At 44.3% G+C, this 27,056-nt stretch overlaps 1 protein-coding gene across 2 annotated transcripts in view; it reads left to right on the forward strand.

The window, feature by feature from the left end:
• Positions 1 to 27,056, forward strand: part of LOC129698001 (glypican-5-like) — a 615,705-nt gene that overhangs the window by 40,531 nt on the left and 548,118 nt on the right. For both annotated transcript variants that reach the window (XM_055636809.1, XM_055636810.1), the window contains exons 4-5: positions 19,120 to 19,253; positions 22,256 to 22,381. In XM_055636809.1, the coding sequence (XP_055492784.1) occupies positions 19,120 to 19,253; positions 22,256 to 22,381 (260 nt within the window). The remainder of the gene's footprint in view (positions 1 to 19,119; positions 19,254 to 22,255; positions 22,382 to 27,056) is intronic.

Genomic DNA, 27,056 nt, shown 5'->3' on the forward strand with positions numbered 1-27,056 from the left:
AAGCCAACATGCCATTCGCTTTCTTTACTGCCTGCTGCACCTGCATGCCTACCTTCAATGACTGGTGTACCATGACACCCAGGTCTCGCTGCATCTCCCCGTTTCCCAATCGGCCACCGTTTAGATAATAATCTGCTTTCCCGTTTTTGCCACCAAAATGGATAACCTCACATTTATCCACATTAAACTGCATCTGCCAAACATTTGCCCACTCACCCAGCCTATCCAAGTCACCTTGCAGTCTCCTAGCATCCTCCTCACACCTAACACTGCCCCCCAGCTTTGTGTCATCCGCAAACTTGGAGATATTGCCTTCAATTCCCTCATCCAGATCATTAATATATATTGTAAATAGCTGGGGTCCCAGTACTGAGCCTTGCGGTACCCCACTAGTCACTGCCTGCCATTGTGAAAAGGACCCGTTTACTCCTACTCTTTGCTTCCTGTTTGCCAGCCAGTTCTCTATCCACATCAATACTGAACCCCCAATGCCATGTGCTTTAAGTTTGTATACTAATCTCTTATGTGGGACCTTGTCGAAAGCCTTCTGGAAGTCCAGATACACCACATCCACTGGTTCTCCCCTATCCACGCTACTAGTTACATCCTCGAAAAATTCTATAAGATTCGTCAGACATGATTTACCTTTCGTAAATCCATGCTGACTTTGTCCAATGATTTCACCACTTTCTAAATGTGCTGCTATCCCATCTTTAATAACTGACTCTAGCAGTTTCCCCACTACCGATGTTAGGCTAACTGGTCTGTAATTCCCCGTTTTCTCTCTCCCTCCCTTCTTAAAAAGTGGGGTTACGTTTGCTACCCGCCAATCCTCTGGAACTACTCCAGAATCTAAGGAGTTTTGAAAGATTATTACTAATGCATCCACTATTTCTGGAGCTACTTCCTTAAGTACTCTGGGATGCAGCCTATCTGGCCCTGGGGATTTATCGGCCTTTAATCCATTCAATTTACCCAACACCACTTCCCGACTAACCTGGATTTCACTCAATTCCTCGCGGGCCCCTGCTATTTCCGGCAGATCATTTATGTCTTCCTTAGTGAAGACGGAACCAAAGTAGTTATTCAATTGGTCCGCCATATCCTGGTTCCCCATGATCAACTCACCTGTTTCTGACTGCAAGGGACCTACATTTGTTTTAACTAATCTCTTTCTTTTCACATATCTATAAAAACTTTTGCAGTCAGATTTTATGTTCACTGCCAGTTTTCTTTCATAATCCATTTTTCCTTTTCTAATTAAGCCCTTCGTCCTCCTCTGCTGGTCTCTGAATTTCTCCCAGTCCTCCCTGCTTTTTCTGGCTAGTTTGTACACATCATCCTTTGCTTTGATACTATCCCTGATTTCCCTTGTTATCCATGGATGCACTACCTTCCCTGATTTATTCTTTTGCCAAACTGGGATGAACAATTTTTGTAGTTCATCCATGCAGTCTTTAAATGCCTTCCATTGCATATCCACCGTCAACCCTTTTAGAATTAATTGCCAGTCAATCTTGGCCAATTCACGTCTCATACCCTCAAAGTTACCTTTCTTTAAGTTCAAAACCATTGTTTCTGAATTAACAATGTCACTCTCCATCCTAATGAAGAACTCAACCATATTATGGTCACTCTTGCCCAAGGGGCCACGCACAACAAGACTACTAACTAACCCTTCCTCATTACTCAATACCCAGTCTAAAATAGCCAGCTCTCTCGTTGGTTCCTCTACATGTTGGTTTAGATAACTATCCCGTATACATTCCAAGAAATCCTCTTCCTCAGCACCCCTGCCAGTTTGATTCACCCAATCTATATGTAGATTGAAGTCACCCATTATAACTGCTTTGCCTTTGTCGCAAGCATTTCTAATTTCCTGTTTGATGCCATCCCCAACTTCACTACTACTGTTAGGTGGCCTGTACACAACACCCACCAGCGTTTTCTGCCCCTTATTGTTTCGCAGCTCTACCCATACCGATTCCACATCCTCCAAACTAATGTCCTTCCTTTATCTATCTATCTATTATTATATAAAAGTCTGTGGCTACCGCCTGCTGTTCGTCCGTCCGTCCGGCTGCCGGCTGCCTTTCTGCCTTTTGATTCGTTCCATCGTGTGATGTCACAATGCCCAATACTCGCAGATGTCCAATCGGAATGGATCCATTTACATGGACGGCTGCCGGCCGCCTTTCTTCCTTAGATTCCCTGCAACTCCGAAACCAGACGCAGAATCGCCGACATCTTTTCCATTTCGGTAGAGATTTCACTTTTCTTTCTAAGTATCCGCTCCTCATTATATATCGTCGTGTTTAAGTACACGTTTTTAATCAATTCCTTCTCCCCCCCAATATTTCAAAAATAAACTGGCTTCTCACCCATAGAATCAGCACCAGCCCCAGGCCTGGTGAACGTTTCCATCGTGTGATGTCACAATGCCCAATGCTCAAGGACATTGTTGCCATAGAGGGAGTACAGAAAAGGTTCAACAGACTGATTCCTGGGATGCCAGGACTTTCATATGAAGAAAGACTAGATAGACTCGGCTTGTACTCGCTAGATTTTAGAAGATTGAGGGAGGATCTCATAGAAACTCCTGATTACATTTCGTCGTATTTATGTACACATTTTAAATCAAATCCCCCTTTCCCCCCCCCCCCCCAATATTTCAAAAATAAACTGCCTTCTCACCCGTAGAAGCAGCCCCAGCCCCAGCCCCGGTGAACGTTCCATTGTGTGATGTCACAATGCCCAATGCTCAAATACATTGTTGCCATTGAGGGAGTACAGAGAAGGTTCACCAGACTGATTCCTGGGATGTCAGGACTTTCATATGAAGAAAGACTGGATAGACTCGGCTTGTACTCGCTAGAATTTAGAAGATTGAGGGCGGATCTTATAGAAACGTACAAAATTCTTAAGGGGTTGGACAGGCTAGATGCATGAATATTGTTCCAGATGTTGGGGAAGTCCAGAACAAGGGGTCACAGTTTAAAGATAAGGGGGAAATCCTTTAGGACAGAGATGAGAAAAACATTTTTCACACAGAGAGTGGTGAATATCTGGAATTCTCTGCAACAGAAGGTAGTTGAGGCCAGTTCATTGGTTATATTTAAGAGGGAGTTAGATGTGGCAGAAGAGATCAGGGTGTATGGAGAGAAGGCAGGTACAGGATACTGAGTTGGATGATCAGCCAAGATCATATTGAATGGTGGTGCAGGCTCGAAGGGCCGAATGGCCTACTACTGCACTTAATTTCTATGTTTCTATGTTTCCCTCTCCTCACCCTGCTCCCTCTCCCACCCATTCTTCTCTCCTCCACCCCTCTTCCCTCTCTATGCCACCCCTTCCCTCTCTCCACCCGCCCCTTCCTCCTACCCCTCTGTCCCTCTTCCATCACTCCCCCTACCCCTCTCCTCCTCCTCCCTCCCCACACTTCCACCCCTCCCCCTTCCCCCTCCACTCTCCCTCCCCACTCTTTCCTCTCTCTCCCCCACCCCTCTCCACCTCCCTCCCTTCACTCCACACCCCCCCCCCCCCCCCCCCCACCCCCCCCTCCCCCACATCTCTCTCCCCATCCCCCTCTCTCACCCCCTACCCTGCTCACTTTTCCCTCCCAAATGTGTCCCATTTCCTCCACCTCCCTCTCCCCTCCCTCCCTTCTTCTCACTCCCCCTCCCCCCACCTGTGTTTTTGGGGTGCGGTTAATGTGAGTGTGATGCCGCAGCACCCCCCGCCCCCCCGCAAACGCCGTTGGGGAAACAGACCCAACGGGTCTGCACTTGGTCTAGTTATATATTAAAACTGTGTGGCTGCCGCCTGCTGCCTGGCGTCCGGCTGCCTTTCTGCCTTTTGATTCGTTCCATCGTGTGATGTCACAATGCCCAATACTCGCAGATGTCCAATCGGAATGGATCCATTTACATGGACGGCTGCCGGCCGCCTTTCTTCCTTTGATTCCCTGCAACTCCGAATCCAGACGCAGAATTGCTGACATCTTTTCCATTTTGGTAGAGATTTCACTTTTCTTTCTAAGTATCCGCTCCTCATTACATTTTGTCGTGTTTAAGTACATATTTTTAATCAAATCCTTCTTCTCCCCCCCTTCTCCCAAATATTTCAAAAATAAACTGGCTTCTCACCCATAGAAGCAGCACCAGCCCCAGCCCATGGTGAACGTTCCATCGTGTGATGTCACAATGCCTGATGCTCACAGATGTCCAATCGGAATGGATTCATTTACATATGCCTTTGCAGGAGCCCCAGCCCATGGTGAACGTTCCATCGTGTGATGTCACAATGCCCAATGCTCAAAGGCATTGTTGCCATAGAGGGAGTACAGAGAAGGTTCACCAGACTGATTCCTGGAATGTCAGGACTTTCATATGAAGAAAGACTGGATAGACTCGGTTTGTACTCGCTAGATTTTAGAAGATTGAGGGGGTATCTTATAGAAACTTACAAAATTCTTAAGGGGTTGGACAGGCTAGATGCAGGAAGATGGTTCCAGATGTTGAGGAAGTCCAGAACAAGGGGTCACAGTTTAAGGATAAGGGGTAAATCTTTTATGACCGAGATGAGAAAAACATTTTTCACACAGTGGTGAATCTCTGGAATTCACTGGCACAGAAGGTAGTTGAGGACAGTTCATTGGCTATATTTAAGAGGGAGTTAGATGTGGCCCTTGTGGCTAAAGGGATCCCCCTCTCTCACCCCCTACTCCGCTCTCCTTACCCTCCCAAATCTGTCCCGTTACCTCCTCCTCTTCGCTCCCTCCCTCTTCTCATCCCCCTCCCCCCACCTGTGTGTTTGGGGGGTGGTTAATGTGAGTGTGATGCCCCCCCCCGCATACGCCATTGGGGATACAGACACAACGGGTCTGCACTTGGTCTAGTGACAATTAAAGTTGAATCTGAATCTGAATATGAGATCAGACGAGCTACCATATTTTCTGTCCTCGATGCAAAGAGCTCTTTCTGGCAGGTACCACTGGACGACGAGTCGTCAAACCTCAGCACATTTGCCACTCCATTTGGCAGATTCATGTTTCTAAGAATGCCATTCGGCATTAACTCGGCCAGCGAGGTCTTCCAGAGGAACATGGAACTGCTGTTCCAGGGCCTCCCATGTGCCATCATAGTCGACGATATCTTGGTTTATGGCAAAGACACACCAGAGCACGACTACAACCTAAAGCTTATCATGGATCAGGCACGTCAGATCAACCTGAAATCAACCCAAACAAGTGTAAGTTCAGGGTTTCAGAGGTCACCTATGTTGGTCATGTGTTCACTCCTGACAGTCTCAAGCCGGTTCCGAAGAAAACTGCTGCCATCACAGAGATGCCAGCCCCCACCGATGTGCTCGGCCTGCAGCAATTCCTGGGTATGGTGAACTATCTTGGAAAATTCATAACAAACTTCAGTGAACTGAGTTTGCCTCTGCGACAACTAACTAGAAAGGATACTACTTGTTTCCTGGTTCCAGCAACACCAAAAAGCATCTGATGTTTTAAAATCTAAGCTGACCAGCGCACCAACCCTGACATTTTTTGACCTGAAGCTCCCTGTGACAGTTACCTGCGATGCCTCATGATTTGGGCTTGGCGCAGCCTGCCTACAATCATCTGCCGATGGTGCTTTGCGCCCTGTCTCCTATGCCTCCCGCACCATCACCGACACCGAACAACGCTGCACGCAAATCGAGAAGGGGCTGCTGGCTGTTGTCTTTGCTTGTTCCAAATTCAAGGACTTTATCTTTGGCAACGTTTTCACAGTCGAGACAGACCACCAACCCCTGGTGACGATCCTCAACAAACCTATTCACGCAGCACCAGCACGTCTGCAGCGCATGATGATTCAGCTCCAGCACTTTGACTTTGACGTCTGAAGAAGGATTTTGGCCCGAAACGTTGCCTATTTCCTTCTCTCCATAGATGCTGCTGCACCCGCTGAGTTTCTCCAGCTTTTTTGTGTAACTTTGACTTTAAACTTGTTTACAAAATGGGTAAAGACATGCACGTTGCGGACACTCTCTCTCGTGCACCATGGGCATCCAACGAGCGTCACCCCTATGAACGGGACGAGTTTATGGTTCTCGGCATTGACCTTGTTCCTACAAAACAACTGCGCCACCTAGCCGAACACAGCAGCCGACGCCACCCTCCAGATACTTTCATCCGTGATCAAATGAGGCTGGTCAGAAAGACAACCCAGCGTATGAACAGAGGTGCAGTCGTTCTTCTTAGTCCGCGATGAACTGGTAATACAGGATGGTGTCATAGTTAAGGGCCATAAAGTCGTGATCCCCTCATCGCTACGTGACGAATATTACAAAGAGGCACACAGTGGTCACCCAGGAATTGATGCCACGCTGGCCCATGCACAGGACCTGTTTTACTGGCCTGGGATGGTCAAGTACATACGGGACAGTACAGCTTCCTGCCCCACTTGCAACAGCCTTGCACCACACCAGCGGAGACAGCCCTTACTGCAACAACCTCCACCAGCTCTGCCCTGGACGTCACTGGCAGCAGACATTTTCAAATGGCACGGTAAACACTATCTTGTCCTGGTTGACTCCTATTCTAACTGGTTCGAACTCGACCTACTGACCTCCATCACATCAGAAATGGTCATTCAAAAGCTAAAGAAACACTTTTCTACATTCGGCACACCCGTCCGTTTGCAGACCGACAACGGAAGACAGTTTACCAGCTACGCTTTCAAGCTCTTTGCCAACTGATGGAATTTCCACCATGTCCCGAGCAGCCCTGAATACCCACAGAGTAACGGGCTCGTTGAACAAGCTGTCAGAAGCGCAAAACATCTAATGGAACGCGCACACCTCGCCAATACAGACGTGTACCTCGATCTCTTAAATCTCAGGAACATTTCTAGAGACGGAACCCTGGGCTCGCCAGCCCAGCGACTGATGTCCAGACCAATGAGACCTCCGATGCCGATTGCCCAGCAGAAGCTGATACCACAGGTGCTGAAGCCAGCTACAGTCCAAAAGCACATCGAGGAGAAACACAACATCCAGAAACGGTCGCATGACAAATCCAGCAAACCACTCAAACCTCTACTACCGGACCAAGTCGTTCGTTTACAAACTTCCATGGGACATTCCCATCTGGGTAGTGTTGATGACCTGGCTGAAGAACCTCATTCCTACCTTGTATCTATGATGGTGCCATATACCGCAGGAGCCGCTAACACTTGCTTGCAGTGAAGGAGCCACGTCCACCACCAGCCGGTCCTTATGCTCCACCACAGTTCCAGCCGTTTGCTGCCGTGCCTTCCACCAGCTCCAGCATGTGCCGTACCCCTCCACGACCGGGTTGCTATGACTAACCACAAAAATATCTCTCCTGCATGCTCCCCCTGTCGGTCACCACGGGTGTCCCCTGCTGCCTTCTTGCTTCCGGGTTCACCACCTCCTCTTAATCTTTCTGGCGAAGGGGGAGAGGGCTTGGTCCGTACGCGTTCAGGCCGTATTAGTAAACCGCCTGATAGATATGGTGAATATGTTCAAATTCCTTTGAGACATGTGCTTACTATACTCACTCTTTAAGAGGAAGGATGTAGATTGGTTTATGCATGAGAACCAATCATAGTAGAATAGCATCACTCACCCCACCCTACTGTACGATTTATATTAACACCCACTTCCTGCACTGGTCAGTCTTGGAAGCGGTCATGATGTTCTAGCAACTAACAACCTGCTGTACCACTATAGTTTGAATACTGATCAAAGATGATCTTGCATTTCAGATTGTATTATTTAGTCATTTACACATGGCATATGGTAGGTGGATGTGTTGGTGAATGAGATGTTGACATTGGAACTGAACTAGTCAGTATCCCACTTAAATTAGTTTTTTTATAAGAACATGCAGAAAGTTGCAGTATAACTTGCAATTTTCATTCTATTTCTTCCTCCTGATTCTCTTTGTACTCTAGAATCTCAGGTTATTTTGGCAAAACCTGGTCCCTTATAATAACATTGTTGTGCAAATACTAACCTTAACCCTAATGCAGCATAGCATTACAAATCTTGACAGCCTTTACAAATAATTTCACCCAATTAATACTGAGTTCCACCAGCGAGTTATAGGGCCAATGTTGTTGCTCAATATGCCACTAGTCTGCTCAGGCAGATTTCATACACCTGTAGCGACATGGTGTTCATTGTTTGCATGCAGCTTATTCCTACATGGTTTGGGAAGCAGATTTATGCATATCAGCAATAGTGGATGGTCCTTGTCATCCACCCCTTTGTCTCATTAGTTGAAATACAGCTGGCACAGCAGACTGTTGCAGAATGAAGACATCATGATCTTGTATTAACATCCTGGGCATTAAACTGCATGATGTGCTGGCCCATTCAGTCATGTTGTTGTACCCGATGGAATGGAATCTCTTTTTTACTTTGATACATTGCAGAGTTAACATATGGCACACTTGGAGCAACAGGCTGCACCGCATGGAACCTTGCATATATTTGTACTTGCAACATCTGCTTCTCTTTGGCAATGGGGAATACAATGAAGCTATTTCTCTTTGATAAGAAAATATCAGACCAGTTTGGGCAGCTGTGAACCATTTGCCAATTTCATTTCATATCCATGTCTGTTTTCGTGACCAGTGGTAAAGAGTCTCTCTGGCAATAGAATTGTGGTTGCAACCTCTGACAGATTACTTTGAAGATATCCAAAGTGAAACAGACACTTCAGACTTCAGTCAACACTAGGTTCATGTAGGGGAATTGCTTCCTAAACACCATGGATTGATATAACTTCCTCAAATCCTTTATCCCCTCTACTGTCCACCTCTTCCAATTTTTTTTTTAATTTTAGCTGCATCTGTTTGCTGTTTCAATGTCACATTCTAAGGAAAAAGTCCACTGATGTGTCTGGGAATAACTGGAATATGCATTATCTTTGGAGACAGCAGGGCGTTTTTTCAACACATCACAGACTCTGTAGAATTAGATTAGTAAAGAATTTCAGGAAAGCAAATGAGAAGAACTCTGAAGAACATTTCAAAAGGTCCCACATAGGAGATTAGTGCTGAAAATTAGGGCACATGGTATTGGGGGTAGAGGGCTGACATGGATAGAAAATTGGTTGGCAGACGGGAACCAAATAGTAGGGATTAACGGGTCCCTTTCAGAATGGCAGGCAATGATTAGTGGGGTACCACAATGCTCGGTGCTGGGACTGCAGCTATTTACAATATACATCAATGATTTAGATGAAGGAAGAGTGGGCAGGTGCATGGCAGATGCAGTTTAATGTGGATCAATGTGAGGTGATTCACTTTGGTATCCAAAACAGGAAGGCAGATTATTAACTAAATGGTGTCAATTTGGGAAAAGGGGATCTGGGGGTCCTTGTTCATCAGTCAATGAAAGTAAGCATACAGGCACAGCAGGCAGTGAAGAAAGTGAATGGCATGTTGGTCTTCATAACAAGAGGAGTGAATATAGGAGCAAATAGGTCCTTCAACAGTTGTACAGGGCCCTAATGAGACCACATCTGGAATATTGTGGGCAGTTTTAGTCCCCTAATTTGAGGAAGGACATTCTTGCTAGTGAGGGAGTGCAGCGTAGGTTTACAAGGTTAATTCCTGGGATGACGAGACTGTCATATGCTGAGAGAATGGAGCGGCTGGGCTAGTACTCTGGAATTTAGAAGGATGAGAGGGGTTCTTATTGAAATATATAAGATTATTAAGGGTTTGGACACGCTAGAGGCAGGAAACATGTTTCCGATGTTGGGGGAGTCCAGAACCAGGGGCCACCATTTAAGAATAAGGGGTAAGCCATTTAGAACGGAGATGAGGAAACACATTTTCACACAGAGAGTTGTGAGTCTGTGGAATTCTCTGCCTCAGAGGGCAGTGGAGGCTGGTTCTCTGGATACTTTCAAGAGAGAGCTGGATATGGCTCTTAAAGATAGCGGTCAGGGGGTAAGAGGAGAAGGCAGGAACGGGTTACTGATTGGGGATGATCAGCCATGATCACATTGAATGGCGGTGCTGGCTCGAAGGGGCGAATGGCCTACTCCTGCACCTATTGTCTATTGTTTATTTGAATTAGCGAATAATCCAAAATAACTCAAGTTACAAACTTGAATTATGTTGGATGGTGGTGAATGGTGCCATGAATGGTGAAACATAGAAACATAGAAACATAGAAATTAGGTGCAGGAGTAGGCCGTTCAGCCCTTCGAGCCTGCACCGCCATTCAATATGATCATGGCTGATCATCCAACTCGGTATCCTGTATCCCTTAGCCAAGGGCCACATCTCTAAATATATATGAACTGGATCCCCTTAGTGCCACAAGGGCACACATCTAACTCCCTTTTTAAATATAGCCAATGAACTGATTTCTCCCTTATCCTTAAACTGTGAACCCTTGTTCTGGACTTCCTCAACATCTGGAACCATCTTCCTGCATCGAGCCTGTCCAACCCCTTAAGAATTTTGTAAGTTTCTATAAGATCCCCTCTCAATCTCCTAAATTCTAGAGAGTATAAACCAAGTCTATCCAGTCTTTCTTCACAAGACAGTCCTGACATCCCAGGAATCAGTCTGGTGAACCTTCTCTGCACTCCCTCTATGGCAATAATGTCCTTCCTCAGATTTGGAGACCAAAACTGTATGCAATACTCCAGGTGTGGTCTCACCAAGACCCTGTACAACTGCAGTAGAACCTCCCTGCTCCTATACTCAAATCCTTTTGCAATGAAAGCTAACATACCATTTGCTTTCTTTACTGCCTGCTGCACCTGCATGCCTACCTTCAATGACTGGTGTACCATGACACCCAGGTCTCGCTGCATCTCCCCCTTTCCCAATCGGCCACCATTTAGATAATAGTCTGCTTTCCCGTTTTTGCCACCAAAATGGATAACCTCACATTTATCCACATTATACTGCATCTGCCAAACATTTGCCCACTCACCCAGCCTATCCAAGTCACCTTGCAGTCTCCTAGCATCCTCCTCACAGCTAACACTGCCCCCCAGCTTAGTGTCATCCGCAAACTTGGGAGATATTGCCTTCAATTCGCTCATCCAGATCATTAATATATATTGTAAATAGCTGGGGTCCCAACACCGCTCCCTCCATAACTCTCTTGTCAAATCTTCCCTTCCCTCCCGCACCATCCCTCCTCGGGCACTTTCCCTTGCAACCGCAAGAAATGCTACACTTGTCGCTTTACTTCCCCCCTCGACTCCATTCAAGGACCCAAGCAGTCGTTCCAGGTGCGGCAGAGGTTCACCTGCATCTCCTCCAACCTCATCTATTGCATCCGCTGCTCTAGCTGTCAGCTGATCTACATCGGTGAGACCAAGCTTGGCGATCGTTTCGCTGAACACCTCCGCTCGGCCCGCATTAACCAACGTGACCTCCCATGGCTGATCACTTCAACTCTCACTCCCATTCCATGTCCGACCTCTCTGTCCTGGGACTCCTCCATGGCCAGAGTAAGCACCACCGTAAATTGGAGGAACAGCACCTCATATTCCGCTAGGGCAGTGTGTGTGTGTGAAGGGGGGGTGGTTAATGTGCTGTGTGTGTGTGGGGTGGGGGGGGGGGGGGGGGGTGGTGGTTGTGTGTGGGGGGGGGGGGGGGTGTGTGTGTGTGTGGGGGGGGGTAGTTAATGTGTGTGGGACGCCGCAGGCCGCCCCCCCTTCACCTTCCCCCCCCTGAAACCGCGCATTGAGGAGACGGGACCCAACGGGTCCCATTTGGTTTAGTATTTAGTTCTCAACATTCTAAATTTCCCTGCGTATGCAGGATTGTGTTGGCTTTCTTTTAATGTCCTTAAATTGTATCTTCATTCAAAACGCTTGGCCACAACCTTCCCATTTTCACACATGCTACTCACATTTTTCCCTCGAGGGGATAAACATCTTTATGTTGCATTCCCGCCTATATTTCCAAAGTTTTTAATGTTTTAATAATTTATTTCAAATAATTATCTTCTTTACAGTGGGAGACTCTTGCAGCACCTTCCATTGATGATGTCACAGTGCCATCTCACAGACGTTCAATCACAATGCATCTCATTTACATATGACATCACAATGGGACGATGGGACGGGGGTGGGAGATTCACGTGTTTCCACGAAAGCAATCAACCTGGCTTGCACAATCAACTAAGATCAAATAGAATAAGTTGTTCTCCCCCTGCCTCTCTACCCCCCTTCTTATCTGCCCCTTCTCTCTCTACGCTCCCTCCCTCTCTACCCCCCTCCCTCTCTACACCCATCCCTCTCTACCCCCTCCCCCTCCCTCTCTGCCCATCTCCCTCTCTGCCCCTCTGCCCCTCTCCCCCTCTCCCTCTCTACCTCCCTCCCTCCCTACCCCCCTCCCTCTCTGCCCCCCTCCCTCTCTGCCCCCCTCCCTCTCTGCCCCCCTCAGCATCTCTACTCTCCTCCCCCCTCCCTCTCTAGGGAGTGGTGAGTATTGGTATCTATGGGTGAGTGGTGGAGTATTGCATTCAGGGACCAGCCCTCCCCTGTGATGCTGCACACTTCCCCTGCCCCTCAATCTCTACTCCTCTCCCTCTCTAACCATGCTTGTGTAGTTCGGGGCTATGCATGAGTGGATTGGTTGGAGGATGGTGAAAAGGAGCAAATTAATAATATTAATATAATATCAAGAGAAGGGGGTTAGTGTGTGTGTGTGTGTGTGACGCCGCATGCCGCTCCAACACGTAACCCCGCATTGAGGGGACGGGACCCAACGGGTCCCACTTGGTCTTGTGTTTCATATAAAATATGTGTTATGATTTGATAGACACCATTTCAATGTGAGATTATATTCATAATGCCCAAGATGTTGTTCATAGAGAATTTTCCCAAACAGTCTGTGACCATCGTGCTGTTCCCATAGCACTATGTTTGAAGCCCATAGCGCTATGTTTAAAGCCCATAGCGTTGTGGCTGACAGCGCTAGATTTAAACCCCATAGCGCTGCAGCTGGTAGCGCTATATTTAGAATTCATGGCTTTGCTGCCGACAGCACTCTGTTTAAACCGTTGCATGCCAAACCGGCGGTGCTGTGTTTATTACCTTTATGCGCCAAGGCTGTAACACTGTGTGTATTGATATGTAGGCCAGTCTGCGGCTGATAGCATTTTGTTCCCAAAAGGGGGGCTTGATGGGATGCAGTCCCCTCCCATTGGTTACAGTTTGAATTTGGGAGCAGCACTATTGGCCAGGACTTACCCAAGCTCATTTCAACACCTGATTTCTTGCCTGTATAAAGGCAGGCGTCAGTAAGCCAGGTTAGTTCAAGTTCATGTACGAGAGGGGTTCACCGGCAGCCTGGGTCGCGATCAGCGCCGCGGGTGGAGGCAGAGAGAGAGAGAGAGAGACATGTTCTGCTGTAAAATGAACCCCACGCATACGAAGACAAGTATCCTTTTTGTTCTCTCTCTTGCTAATAAATCTGATGTGTTCATGTACAAGAGGGGTTCACCGATGGGCTGAGTCACGATCAGCGCCATGGAAGGAGGCAGAGAGAGAGAGAGGTGTGCTGCTGTAAAACTGGACACTGCGCACACCGAGACAAGTATTGTTTTTATCCTCTCTTGCCAATAAAACTGATTTGCACCTAAACAGATGAGTGAGCCTTTTTCTGTTCTGTGGATCCTTGAACCTGTTCCCTTCGAACAGATGTATACAGTACTGAGCACAAATTCTTGCTGTCAGCTGTAAAAGGGAGAAATTGGAGGAAAAGTAGAATTCCTTTCATTCTAATATCAGTTGTGGGTAAGTTATTGGAGGAGATTCTGAGAGGATCTACATGCATTTCAAAAACCAAGGACAGATTTGGAATAGTTATCAAAGGTCCGTCCATGGGAAATCGTGTCTCAAATATTTGATTTGAGTTTTTGAATAGGTGACTGAGATGATCGAGTGCAGTGCTGTTGGTGTTGTTTATATGCATGCTAAAGTGCATATAAACAACATCCAGTGCACTGCCCTCAAGGCCATTGATAAGGTCCCCCGTGGTAGGCTGGTCTGGAAGGTTGGGTCATGTGGGACAAGCTAGACGATTGGATACAAAATTAGCTTGATAATGGGAGTCAAAGGTTGGTGGTGGTACGGAGTTGTTATTTTCTGATTGGATGCCTGTAATATTTGTATGCTGAAGGGATTTGTGTTGGGTTCGCTGTTGTTTATTATTTATATCAATGACTTGAATGTGAATATATATGACATGATAAGTAAGTTTGCAGATTACATTAAAATTGGTGGTATAGTGGACAGTGAAGAAGGTGATCTTGATCAATAGTGGCATAACGGCAGAGTTGCTGCCTTACTGCGCCAGAGACCTGGATTCAATCCTGACTAAGGGTGCTGTCAGTACAGAGATTGTATGTTCTCCCTGTGACTGTGTGCATTTTCTCCGGGTGCTCCGGTTTCCTCCCACATCCAGAAGACATGCAGATTTGTAGGTTAATTTGCTTCTGTAAATTCCCTCTAGTGCGTAGGATCCAAAAGTGGGATGATAACATGGAACTAGTGGATGATTGAGGGTCAGCATGAACAGTGGGCTGAAGGGCCTGTTTCCACACTGTATCTCTAAACTAAACTGGAAAAAGGAACCAAAGAATGGCAGATGGAATTTAATTCAGATAAATGGGAGGTGTCACATTTTGATAAGACATACTAAGGCAGGAGTTGCACAGTAAATGGCAGGGCCCTGGGGAGTAGCACAGACAGGAGGTAGATAGGATAGTGAAGAAGGTGTTTGGCACACTTGCCTTATGAAGGCCACATAGGGGTACCGTAGTGACAATGAAACCAGGTGAGAGAAGTCCCACGGTAATAGATAAACATTGGAATACAATTGTACGGTGAACTTGTTCCAAGACGACACATTGGTCAAGAAGGAGCAGAAAATCATCCAGAGCATCTTGATCAGGGGCAATTGATGCTAATAATCATAGAAAAGTGGTTTGTGTTTCAAGGGAGATGGATTGCAATGCAGATGAGAAACCCATGAGGAGGAAAATGAAATAAAATACTTCTCCATTTTCGTATGAAGACAAACCTGTGTTGGCCACTCTGCTGGCAAAATTTAAATTTACAGGTGTATCCTATGGCTGTTTAATCTGCTGTTTAGACTTATTCTTGATCAGTTAATTATTTGATCTGACAGGGTAGATGCTCTGGCAAAGTAATTTTACTGTTGCTAACCAATTGCTAACCAAATAGAAACATAGAAAATAGCTGCAGGAGTAGGCCATTCGGCCCTTCGAGCCTGCACCGCCATTCAATATGATCATGGCTGATCATTCAACTCAGTATCCTGTACCTGCCTTCTCTCCATACCCCCTGATCCCTTTAGCCACAAGGGCCACATCTAATTCCCTCTTAAATATAGCCAATGAACTGGCCTCAACTACCTTCTGTGGCAGAGAATTCCAGAGATTCACCACTCTCTGTGTGAAAAATGTTTGCCTCATCTCGGTCCTAAAAGATTTCCCCCTTATCCTTAAACTGTGACCCCTTGTTCTGGACTTCCCCAACATCGAGAACAATCAAGAACAATAGCCAAGGTACTGGATAAAATTTGCTAAGTATCCAGGGTAAAGGATAACATTTACTCTTATGGAATCTATATAGGAAAAATCAAATAAAGAAACAAAATCCAAAAGAAACAACATATTTTGTTCTTCAACTCAAATTTCTAGATGACCACACAAAAAAATGTGGTTACGGTAGGTTCATTTTTCTATTTAACAGATTTTATCGAACATTTTCCCTCTTATTTACAACGACAATTTTCAATACGTATCTACAGAGCAGATGAACATTCAACCATGTTCAGTAATTTAGGTGTTTTATTGTACCAGTAACATGAGTTATAACATTCAACTATCTTACCTGGATTGCATATGCATTTACAAGTCTATGCCTCCATTCAGATTGAAGGCAGGAAGATGCAAAGCATCTGTAATTGTTTTAGCTTTGGTGACATTCTCTGAATAACAGGAATTGCTGAAGATTGATATATAGTATAAAGTTATGAAGTTATTAATTCACTACTGTTCTACAGTTTTATGTGCATGTATGTGGGTGCATTTGTTAAATAGTGCGTTATCTGTTCAAAAGATGTTGGAAAGATGAGGTTCAAAGATTCTTTATTAGTCGCATACACCAATTGGTGTAGTGAAATGCATATTGCCATTGCAGCACATACAAAAAAGAATACAACATAACAGTAATTAAGAAATTTAAACATAAAAAAATATCCCCCCACAATGATTCCCATTATGAGGGAAGGCACAAAGTCTAGTCCCCATCCCCATGTCCACCCATAGTCAGGCCTATTGAGGCCTCCGCAGTCACTTTTACGGAGGCCCGGTGTTCCAGGTCGTTTTCGCCGGATGATGGTGCTCCGGCGTTGGGAGAATCCTCTCAGCGGTTTGGGATATCTGGAACGGCCACTTCGTTACCGGAGACCGCGGCTTCCAAAGCCGACAGGATGGATGGATGGATGGATGGATGGAGCTCCACCACTGGTGATCTCGGCGAGAGATCCCAGGCTCCCGATGTTAAAGTTCAGCGCCGCCGCCCGTGGCTGGCCACTCCACAGACCTGCAGCTCCGCGATGTTCAAATCTGCGGTCTCAGCAGTCCGGAGTTCCAGCGTGGCGACTCGGACAAGGCATCGTCCGCTCCACGATAGCGCTCCAGCGCTGTGCCGCCGCTGAAGCCGAGGTTCTGGCCTATCCCCTCAGGAAACGCCGCTCCAGGCCCGCTGGTAGGCTGCGAGGACGGGTCGAAGATGCTGCCCGGAGAAATGATGCCTCTTCGACCAGGTAGGGACCCTGAAAAGCAGTTTCCCCCTTTCCCCACCCCCACATAAAAAAGACTAGTGCTCCAAAAAACAAAAACTCAACTAACTAAACATTTTTTTTTTAAGTGAAACGACGGACAGCTGCAGGCTGGGCAGCCATACCATACAGGATGGCGCCCCTGTGATGAGATAAAACTCCAAGATTTCTGTTAATATCTCACCACGATTACCAGTCACCATAGTCATAGGTAACATTGGGGCAGATGGAGCCTACTGTTGAGACTAATTTTGAAATATATTTGCTTTAAAATGGTTGTTGCATGTACATGGAAGTCCCAAAACCTGCTCATTAAGTTATGCCAACATTTCTTTGACTCTGCTCCAAAATGAGACTCATGGACTTCAACAATGAAGTTCAGACTTGCTTCAGTTGTCCAGCAATTATGCTGCGTAATTTGCCTGATGATCTCATGTCAGATACACCAGACATCTGAATGGATGCAAGGGATAATTTTCATTCTTTAAATTAATAGTTTTTGTCTTGAAGTTTTAATGAAGCATTTTATAATTACAATGTTCTTAATTCCATTCTTTCAATATTTTTTCAATATTTTTGAATTGTAAGGGATATTCAGAAACATTCTGTATTCTTGTTAGGTTTGACAGGAGCAAAGTCAGCTGTCAAAGTTTATTAACCTTTTGTTAGCTATGCAAATGGCACCGTTAAACCCTTGCCATAGTGAATGGGCTGCGAATGGTATGTTAGCTTTCATTGCAAAAGGATTTGAGTATAGGAGCAGGGAGGTTCTACTGCAGTTGTACAGGGTCTTGGTGAGACCACACCTGGAGTATTGCGTACATTTTTGGTCTCCAAATCTGAGGAAGGACATTATTGCCATAGAGGGAGTGCAGAGACGGTTCACCAGACTGATTCCTGGGATGTCAGGACTGTCTTATGAAGAAAGACTGGATAGACTTGGTTTATACTCTCTAGAATTTAGGAGATTGAGAGGGGATCTTATAGAAACTTACAAAATTCTTAAGGGGTTGGACAGGCTAGATGCAGGAAGATTGTTCCCGATGTTAGGGAATTCCAGGACAAGGGGTCACAGCTTAAGGATAAGGGGGAAATCCTTTAAAACCGAGATGAGAAGAACTTTTTTCACACAGAGAGTGGTGAATCTCTGGAACTCTCTGCACAGAGGGTAGTTGAGGCCAGTTCATTGGCTATATTTAAGAGGGAGTAAGATGTGGCCCTTGTGGCTAAGGGGATTAGGGGGTATGGAGAGAAGGCAGGTATGGGATACTGAGTTGGATGATCAGCCATGATCATATTGAATGGCGGTGCAGGCTCGAAGGGCCGAATGACCTACTCCTGCACCTAATTTCTATGTTTCTATGCTATCTTGGAATTGGATGGCTTTGGAAACCAAATTGACAATAGTGAATCTGAAAAATCTAAGCTTTTACTCAATTTAACAGGAGTTTAAGAAGGTGCTCCTTGCTGGTAGCATGTAACAGCCTCTTATTTGAACACTTCAGATCATCAGTCATTTGTATAATTCAAATATTCCCTTTTGTGCACAAAATTTAGTTGCCAAACTGAAGTATGAATTTCCAAAAGACTTGCAGGATACTTATAGAAACATAGAAACATAGAAATTAGGTGCAGGAGTAGGCCATTCGGCCCTTCGAGCCTGCACCGCCATTCAATATGATCATGGCTGATCATCCAACTCAGTATCCCCTACCTGCCTTCTCTCCATACCCCCTGATCCCCTTAGTCACAAGGGCCACATCTAACTCCCTCTTGGAAGTTAATAAACTGGACATTTCACCACTGAGATGTGATTTATATGTGCTGCAAAATTGCAAACTACAGCATTGATATAATTTGAGAGAAATATATATATTGATGGCAGTAATGTTTCATTGCTTCTATGGTGTTTTGATATAGTAGTCTTTGGTTACACATTCTTTTAATTCCTTGAGCAGTTATAGACAAATTGGTAGCAGCAGATGGTTTTAATCATGCTGCTAAAGCATTGCAAATGTGCTTTCTGAAGTAACCACCAATTTGTTTCTCATTCATTAAATTAGCCTGGGGCATTACCTCTGCCATATGTTCACAATTATACAAGTTTCAGTAGCTGAACTGAAATGATCTAGATATAAAACAAAGCAATATACATTGTTAATCTGTATTTAATTTTAATAATTGCTTTTAACATTCAGACCATGTTTTATTAGTTTCAATTTGGTCACCTTTACTTTCTTTACAGGTAACAAGAGTTTGTGGACATACCGTTAGAAAACCTTTGCAGTCTTTAGATTACCAACCAGATCTTAACAATGATAAACATGAGCTGAAAATCATTTGCAAAGAAAATGAGGAACCATTATCCAGCAGGCGAAAGTAAGATTCAGTACTGAAATTTGAATTTTGTTTTCTTTTATGCAAACTACAAATGGATATTTTTGAAATCACTGAAATAATATGATCACAATATTTAAACTCATTTTTTAGTAGGTACAAAATAGCAATTGTTTTCATGGCGAGGCACAAAACTTTGACGCAAAGTTCAAATCTCCTGAAGCAATAGAAAATGTCAGAGGAATTAAACAACTGCGTCGTTTCTGTCTATTTGGAGGAGGACACACAAAGTCTGCCAGATATACCAGCATACCAAGAATGATAAATTGAAGGAAATTATTATTAGAAAAAAATACTAGATAGGTTAGTGAGACCAAAAGTTGATAAACAGGAAGGACACCTCTAATCAACAAACCAGAGTTTAATGAGAGGTAGCTTTAGTAAAAGCTTTGGTTATCATCTTCCAAAATTTTGGAACAGTTCCTATAGATTGGGAGGTGACAAAAATAACCATACTATTTAAGAAGGAAGGGGAGAGAAAACAAAAATTGCTGACTTGTGGCGGACAAGTAGTGGGGCCTTTAGTGAAAAACAAAGTAATACCATGAGAACAATAATAGGACTGAGTGGAATCAGGTTGGATTTCTGAAAGGAACTGATCTCGTCTTTTCAAGGATCTGACTACTGGGATAGAAATGTGAAAGTTGTGCTGTTTTTGCACTTTCAGAAGACATTTATTGTTTTGAATTAAGGAGCTTCAATGCAGGAGATTGACCAACAAGGAGCATATACTGCTGAGTGGTATAGACTGGCATGATTGAGAATTGAGTGCAAAATACTGATGTTTCTGTACATATGACAATCAAATACTATGGACTCTCTCTTGAATCTTGACAGGAGGTTGTGAATAGAAAAGCTGCAATGCGATCTGGATGGCCTTGTATACCAAGCACTGAAAGCAAATGCACAAGTGCAGCAAGCAATTGGGAAAGCAAATGACATGTTGGCCTTAATTGCAAGGCATTAAGGAATAAGAAGGTGAAAGAACATAGAACAGTACAGCAGAAGAATAGGCAATGCAGCCGACAGTATCTATGGCAAACATGATACCAAGCCCAGCTCCTATCTGCCTGCACATAATCCATATACCTACTTCCCCTCCATATCCATATGCCTATCCTAAAGTCTTTTTAATGCCAGTAATGTATCTGATTCAACCACCACCCCTGGCAGCATGTTCCAGGCACCCATCACTCTCGCTGTAAAAACAAGAAATGTGCCCACACATCCGCTTTAAACTTTGTCCCTTTGACCTTAAAGCCATGCCCTTTAGTATTTGAATTTTCCATTGTGCATAAAAGGTACTGACTGTCTACCATATCTATGCCCCATAATTGTATATACTTTCAGGTTTCCCTGTAACCTCTGGCATTCCAGAGAAAACAATCCAACGATAATGCCCCCTAATCCAGGCATCATCCTGGTAAACCTCCTCTACACCCTTACCAAAGCTTATGCAATTCTGTACAGGACTTGTTCTTCATGACTGGAGAGTCCAGAACTCGTGGTCATAGCGTCAAGATGTGAGTGCTCTAGTTTCTTCCCTCTTTCCGGTGATGTGGGTCGGTAGATTAATTGGCTGTTGTAAATTGTGCCTAACGTGTAGTTGAATCTGGGGAGAGTTGATGAGAATGAGGGGGGAATGATTTGGAATTAGTGAAGGATTAGTGAAGATTGGTGTTTGATGGTTGTAGTGGACTCTTTAGGCCCTGTTCCATTTTGCATGACCCTATGATTTCACCGAGAGGACCAAATATTATTGAAGATTGAATATAATTGAAGATACAAAAGAAGATCGTATTGTGAGTAGGGAGGAAGATGTAAAAATGCTTCAAGGGGGTGCAGTCAAGCTGAGTTAAAAGATAAGCATAACCACGTGCAAATGAAAGCTAGATTATTAGTAAAAATGGGTTGGGATGCATATGAAAACAAGTAACTACTCTGAACGCATTTAATATTCCTTTGATGGAATGGCCAAAAAAAGTTAGATATTCAACTTTACATCATGCAAAATTTGTCAAATCTATAAATCTGATCGACATAATCAGATGCCAGGGGAGGCAATAGATTGCATTCATTTTGAAACTTATCTTGACTAAACTAGTGTGCATAGGTTATCTGCTAAGATAAACTCCTCATGACTTCAGATGACACTTTGAAAAGAGGAGTAGGTTTTCCATCGCAATGGAAATGGTAATGGGTAATGTGAAACAGTCGCAAATGGATCAGGATGATGAGACAATAGCAGCAAATTTGACTGTTTTTTTATTAGGAATGCCAGGTTCAGTGGGAAATTAGTGTCCACCCATATCTAAAAGTGGGAAACTTGTTGGTCATTTAATTCCAAACGATAGGTGACCAGATATCAATGCCAGGGAAAACAGACGGCCTTATTTTGTCCATTCGGCTATAATATTGTGACCTCTGCTATAATTTCAGAAAAGTAGGACTCTTTACACAGCTTTTCAAATGTAGGCCGAATATAACATATTGGGAGCTACAGTCTGTACATACCTCACAGGCAGGGAAGCAAATATATAGAGCAACTTCCAGAAGGATCATTATTGTCTGCCTTAGTTATCAGGCAATAGTGTAATAAGTGACTATCCACCATTTCTCTCTGCCACAGAGGGTAGTTGAGGCCAGTTCATTGGCTATATTTAAGAGGGAGTTAGATGTGGCCCTTATGGCTAAGGGGATCAGGGGGTATGGAGAGAAGGCAGGTATGGGATACTGAGTTGGATGATCAGCCATGATCATATTGAATGGCGGTGCAGGCTCGAAGGGCCGAATGGCCTACTCCTGCACCTAATTTCTATGTTTCTATGTTTCTATTTTCACCATTCATTTTTCTGCTTAACATTTTTGTTTACATCTCAGAGTTTTTTCACTGCATGTTTGTTAATTTGTCAAATAAATCACACATAGTTTGGATTGCTGTGTATTTTTCTCAATTACTGTACTGTACTGTCTATATGTTCCAGGGAATTTATCAGTAGTCTGCGGTTATATAGGACTTTGTATGGTGGACTGGCTGATCAGCTGTGTGTCAATGATTTAGCAGCTTCTGATGGATTAAAATGTTGGAATGGAGAAGATGTCGTAAAGAGGTGAGTGTTATTCCACACATAAGATTTTCATCCAGAAGCTATTTGTTCTCAAATTTAATAAATCAGTGCTCTGATATTTTATTGAGATTATCTGTTGTTCGTTTTTATTCTATCCATTTATAATGATGTATGGTCTCCATCATTAACTGTTAAGATGTTTGGATTTTGTCAACAGATTTGAGATTCATGTAAGAATGAAAGGGACAATGAGTCGGATGGTCAATTTTACTTCTGTGCTGTCGTACAGAGAAAAAAGTTAAAAAGTTAAAACTAAAAATGTTACATTTAAATATATAAGCATTTATAGCAAGAGAGACTACTGAAAGGGACCGCTCCATTCGTCCTCCCAATTTGAATGTTGTCTGCTAATTTCTCACTTCTGTGTAATTAAATATTTTAAAAGAAGGTGTTATTAGAATGGCTTGGTCACTAAAAGAAGCAGATCTTTTAAACTGACTAAATAAAGCAATAATGAAGGTGAAATATTTGCAAGATAATCATCAGTAGTTCAACTTAGGGATGCAAACTGGACCTTCAGCCTACTGAGTCCATCCTGACCATCAATCACTCGTCCACACTTTCCCATCAACTCCCTACATGCTAAGTGTAATTTACAGAGGCCAATTAACACACAAATCCATATGTCTTTGGGATGTGTAAACTCCACTAAGATAGCACTCCAGGTCAGGAAGAAACTTGGATCCCTGGCACTGTGAGAAAGAAGCTCTACTAGCTGTGCCACTGTTCTTCCCTGGATGGAAACCTTAATGGAAAAGTTTCAGCTGTTGACAACTCAACTGACACATTTCAAAGGACATGAAGGGACAGTGGTAGAAATAGAAAAATAAAGTGTGAGAAATAATCAGTACATCAGGCAAAATGTGCACAGAAGAAATCAGTAGACATTTCAGATTGATGATTAACATCAGAACAATAAATTATTGCAGATTTAATGTTCAAAAATGTTTACCTGTAACCTTATCTATTCGTCCGATCACCCCACAATAACTATCCTGCTATTTGTTCCCACTGGTACATTCTCCCCATTCCCTGATCTGGCTTTTACTGATCTTTTTTCCCATTCTGATCTTTTTCCCATCCTGATTTTTCCCTGAATTGTGGTTAGACATCATGGAAGAAAAATGTAAGTCTTGATTTTTGGGCAATTTCTGATAGCACAATATTTCAACATCATGAGCATGAGAAATCTGTCCTTGGGTCTTGAACAAAGAAGACTATAATTGAGCACATTCATGGATTGAAGCAATTCTAGATCAACTGGTTTAAAACCAGTGCAAACACAAAGTATTATCGTGCAGGCTGGATAGAAAGATGAATGTGAGTGAAGTCTTGTGATAAAACGATATAATGGATAGCAGAATGATGATCATAACAACCATATCTGCAGGAACACTCTCCAGTAGCAGCTTTGATTACTTCAATGGTGGAGCAATGGGTGAAGTTATTATGGTGCATCCATGCTGCTGGAGAATCCTTAGGATAGCACATTAGGGAGATGATTGCACTGCATCTTCAGCATAAGCAGACAGAGTGCCTGGTGGATGAGGAGGTGCACGGAAGTAGTGTGGATATCCTCCAACGTTCTCTCACTGAGGGTGATGGTTACTCAAACAAATTAGAGCCTGAGCATGGAGTATGTCATCACTCATACCTCAGCTATTCAGGTGGGAAAATAAATAAGAGAACAATTCTGTTGGGGATTCAATAGTTAGAGGCACAGAGAGGCATTTCTGTGGTTGGAAACGGTTCGAGAATTTTGTTTTCTCGCTCATGTCTACTTAAGTATGTCACTGGCAGAACTTCTTAAAGTAGAAGGATGAATGGTCAGAGACCATTGTCCATATTGGTGCCAGTGTTGTCGGTTGAAAATGGGATGACGTCTGACAAACAAAATGTCAGAAGTTATGAAAGAGGTAATAAATTAGGACCGCCGAGGTAATCTCCAGGTTACTACTAGTGCCATTTGTTAAGGAATACAAAAATAGAAAAACAAAGCAGATGAAGGGGTGGATGGAGAGATGGCATTGTATAGTAGTTTCAGATTCCTGAGGAATTGGGACACTTTCCGTGGGAAAAAAGATCTTTATAAATCAAATGGCTTGTACCTCAGCAGAGCAGGAATAATATCCTCACTGGGAAGTTTGCCAGTGCTCTTGGGGTGAGTTTCACCTAGTTTGGCTGGAGGTTGGTAACCTGATGTGTAAGTAGAGGGATAAAAGTTAAGCTGGAAAATGGAGATTCAGTTGAGGGGGGGCAGACATAAATTGTTTTCTCTGGTACGCCGGTTGCAGCAATATAACTAGTGATAAAAGGCCGAAACACCCAGTGACGTTGAGGTACACAGCTGAAGATGTGTCTGATTGTTAGCAAATTCACCTAGTGGTCATACCCAAGAATGTTAATTGTAGTGAATATTAGGGATTGTAACATCCAGTCCTGCTAATCAATCTGAACATCTGGATCAAACCAGTGACCACTGCGAAAGGGCAGCTGACAACCAGGGAAAGACCTAGTGACGGCCTGGAGAGACTGCTGACTGGAGGGAATAGACCCCACCGGGGCTGACATGGGCTAGCTCCTCATGCCAGCAGGATCCATCGCTAATCAGCGTTTTGGATCCACCCATATATTGCTACGAAAAAGACAAGATGAAGAATACCCCTTGAGTCTGCGAGGGCGCGGGCACAAGATGACTCATCGACAGACCACACAGCAACAGACCTAGGAAAGGAATCGACTATGAGTATTACAACTAGCACAGCAATTGACAGAGCAGCAACACCGGCAGGACATAAGCTACAAAGTTGTATCTGTGGCTGGGAAAAGATAACATCAGAGAAGGGTCTCAAGATCCACCAGGGCAGGAAAAAGTGCGTGAGAGAGCTTGGTGTGGGGCCTCGCATTGACCATTACTTTCTAAGTAATTACTGCCTTACCTCTCTGAGCTGCTCCACCTATATGCTCCTGCCTGGTGCCTCAGGTCAGCTGATCAGCTGCTCCTTGAGGTACCAAGGTCTAAGCGGAAGCTCAGAGGGGATAGAGCCTTTTCTGTTGCTGCTCCGGCACTCTGGAACACCTTGCCGTTGCACATCAGACAGGCCCTCTCACTGTCCATCTTCAAATCCTCCCTAAAAACTCTTTTTTATTCTTTGGCTTTCAACACTGGCTGAGGCATTGCTCCTGTTCTTAGTGCTTTTAATGTCTTTTAATTTTTAGTATGTTTTTTATAGTCCTTCGTTTTACGGTTTTTAATGGTTTGTAATAGCTTTTTGTCCATGAGTTCTCATGTACAGCACTTTGTGGCAACTGCAGTTGTTTAAAGTGCTTTATAAATAAAGTTATTATTATTATTATTATTATTAAGAAGTAGGCCAAATCAGTCGAGTAAAGCCCAGTGGCAGGATAACCACCACAGTCCACAGGGTATCAGCACCCCAGGCGAAGCTCAACCAGGTACAGTACCACCAACGGACACGAGTCCAGAGCCCAACCAGCCACAGTCAGTGGTAGAGAGGAAAATGAAAGGGAAAAACCTCAAATCTTGTGGCCTAAATCCTGCTAGAGGAAAGGGTGGGAGACCATTAACACTGACCTCGTCCATCTTCTGGAAGGATTGAAGGGATGTGTGGAAACAAAACTGGAGAAGATGGGAGACACCATATACAACTATGGGGCGGAGAGATTTGGGGTGAAGGTCATGAAACAGAGGACACAGAAGGAACCAACACTCCAGTACAAGTCCAGGAGGCAACAGAAGATCAAAAGACTGGTGAAAGAAAGCTGAGAAAACAGTGGAGGAAGTGCACATAGGCAGAAAGGAAAGGACTCGAGGCACTGCAGGCAGAAATAAAGCAGTGCCTGACAATCCTGCGAAGAGCAGAATGCCTGAGAAAGCAACACAAGAAGAAAGAACGGGTGAGGACAAGTTTCTACAGAGATCCGTATAAGTTTGTCAAATGCCTCTTTGTCAAGGAGAAGAGTGGGATCCTGGGAATTCCAGTAAGGGAACTGGAGGAGCACCTGAGGAAGACGTACTCTGACAACCGGAGGCATTAGCCAGTCACCATTCCAGATGACATGCCACCTATCCACCCACCTGAGCACCAGATCCTACATGGCCTCCTTCATGGAAGGAGGTGGAGCACACAGTCAAACGGGCAAGAACAGCATCAACCCCAGGGCCCAATGGCATTCCCTATAGGCTCTATTAGAACACCTCAGGTGCCCTGAAATACCCTTGGAAGTTAATAAAAGTGGCATGGGAGAAAAGGAATCATACCTAAGGCATGACGAAGGGCAGGAGGGATCTTAATTCCTAAAGAAAAGAACTCCTCAACCATTAGCCAATTCCGCCAGATCAGCCTTCTGAACGTGGAAGGAAAGATCTTCTTTGGTGTTGTGGCCCAAAGACGCTCAGCTTTTTTGCAGAGCAACAACTTCATTGACATGTCAGTGCAGAAAGCAGGGGTACCTGGTTTCTCACCATGTCTGGAACATGCAAACGTCATCTGGCACCCGATACAAACTGCCAAGAAGGAAAGAGTGATCTGCATGTGGTTTTCTTAGATCTTGCCAATGCCTTTGGTTTGGTGCCCCATGAGACTCTTTGGGCAGCTTTTAATTTCTTCCAGGTCTCAGAGGTCATCACAAAGCT

The sequence above is a fragment of the Leucoraja erinacea genome, chromosome 6, assembly GCF_028641065.1.
Source record: "Leucoraja erinacea ecotype New England chromosome 6, Leri_hhj_1, whole genome shotgun sequence".
NCBI lineage: Eukaryota > Metazoa > Chordata > Chondrichthyes > Rajiformes > Rajidae > Leucoraja > Leucoraja erinaceus.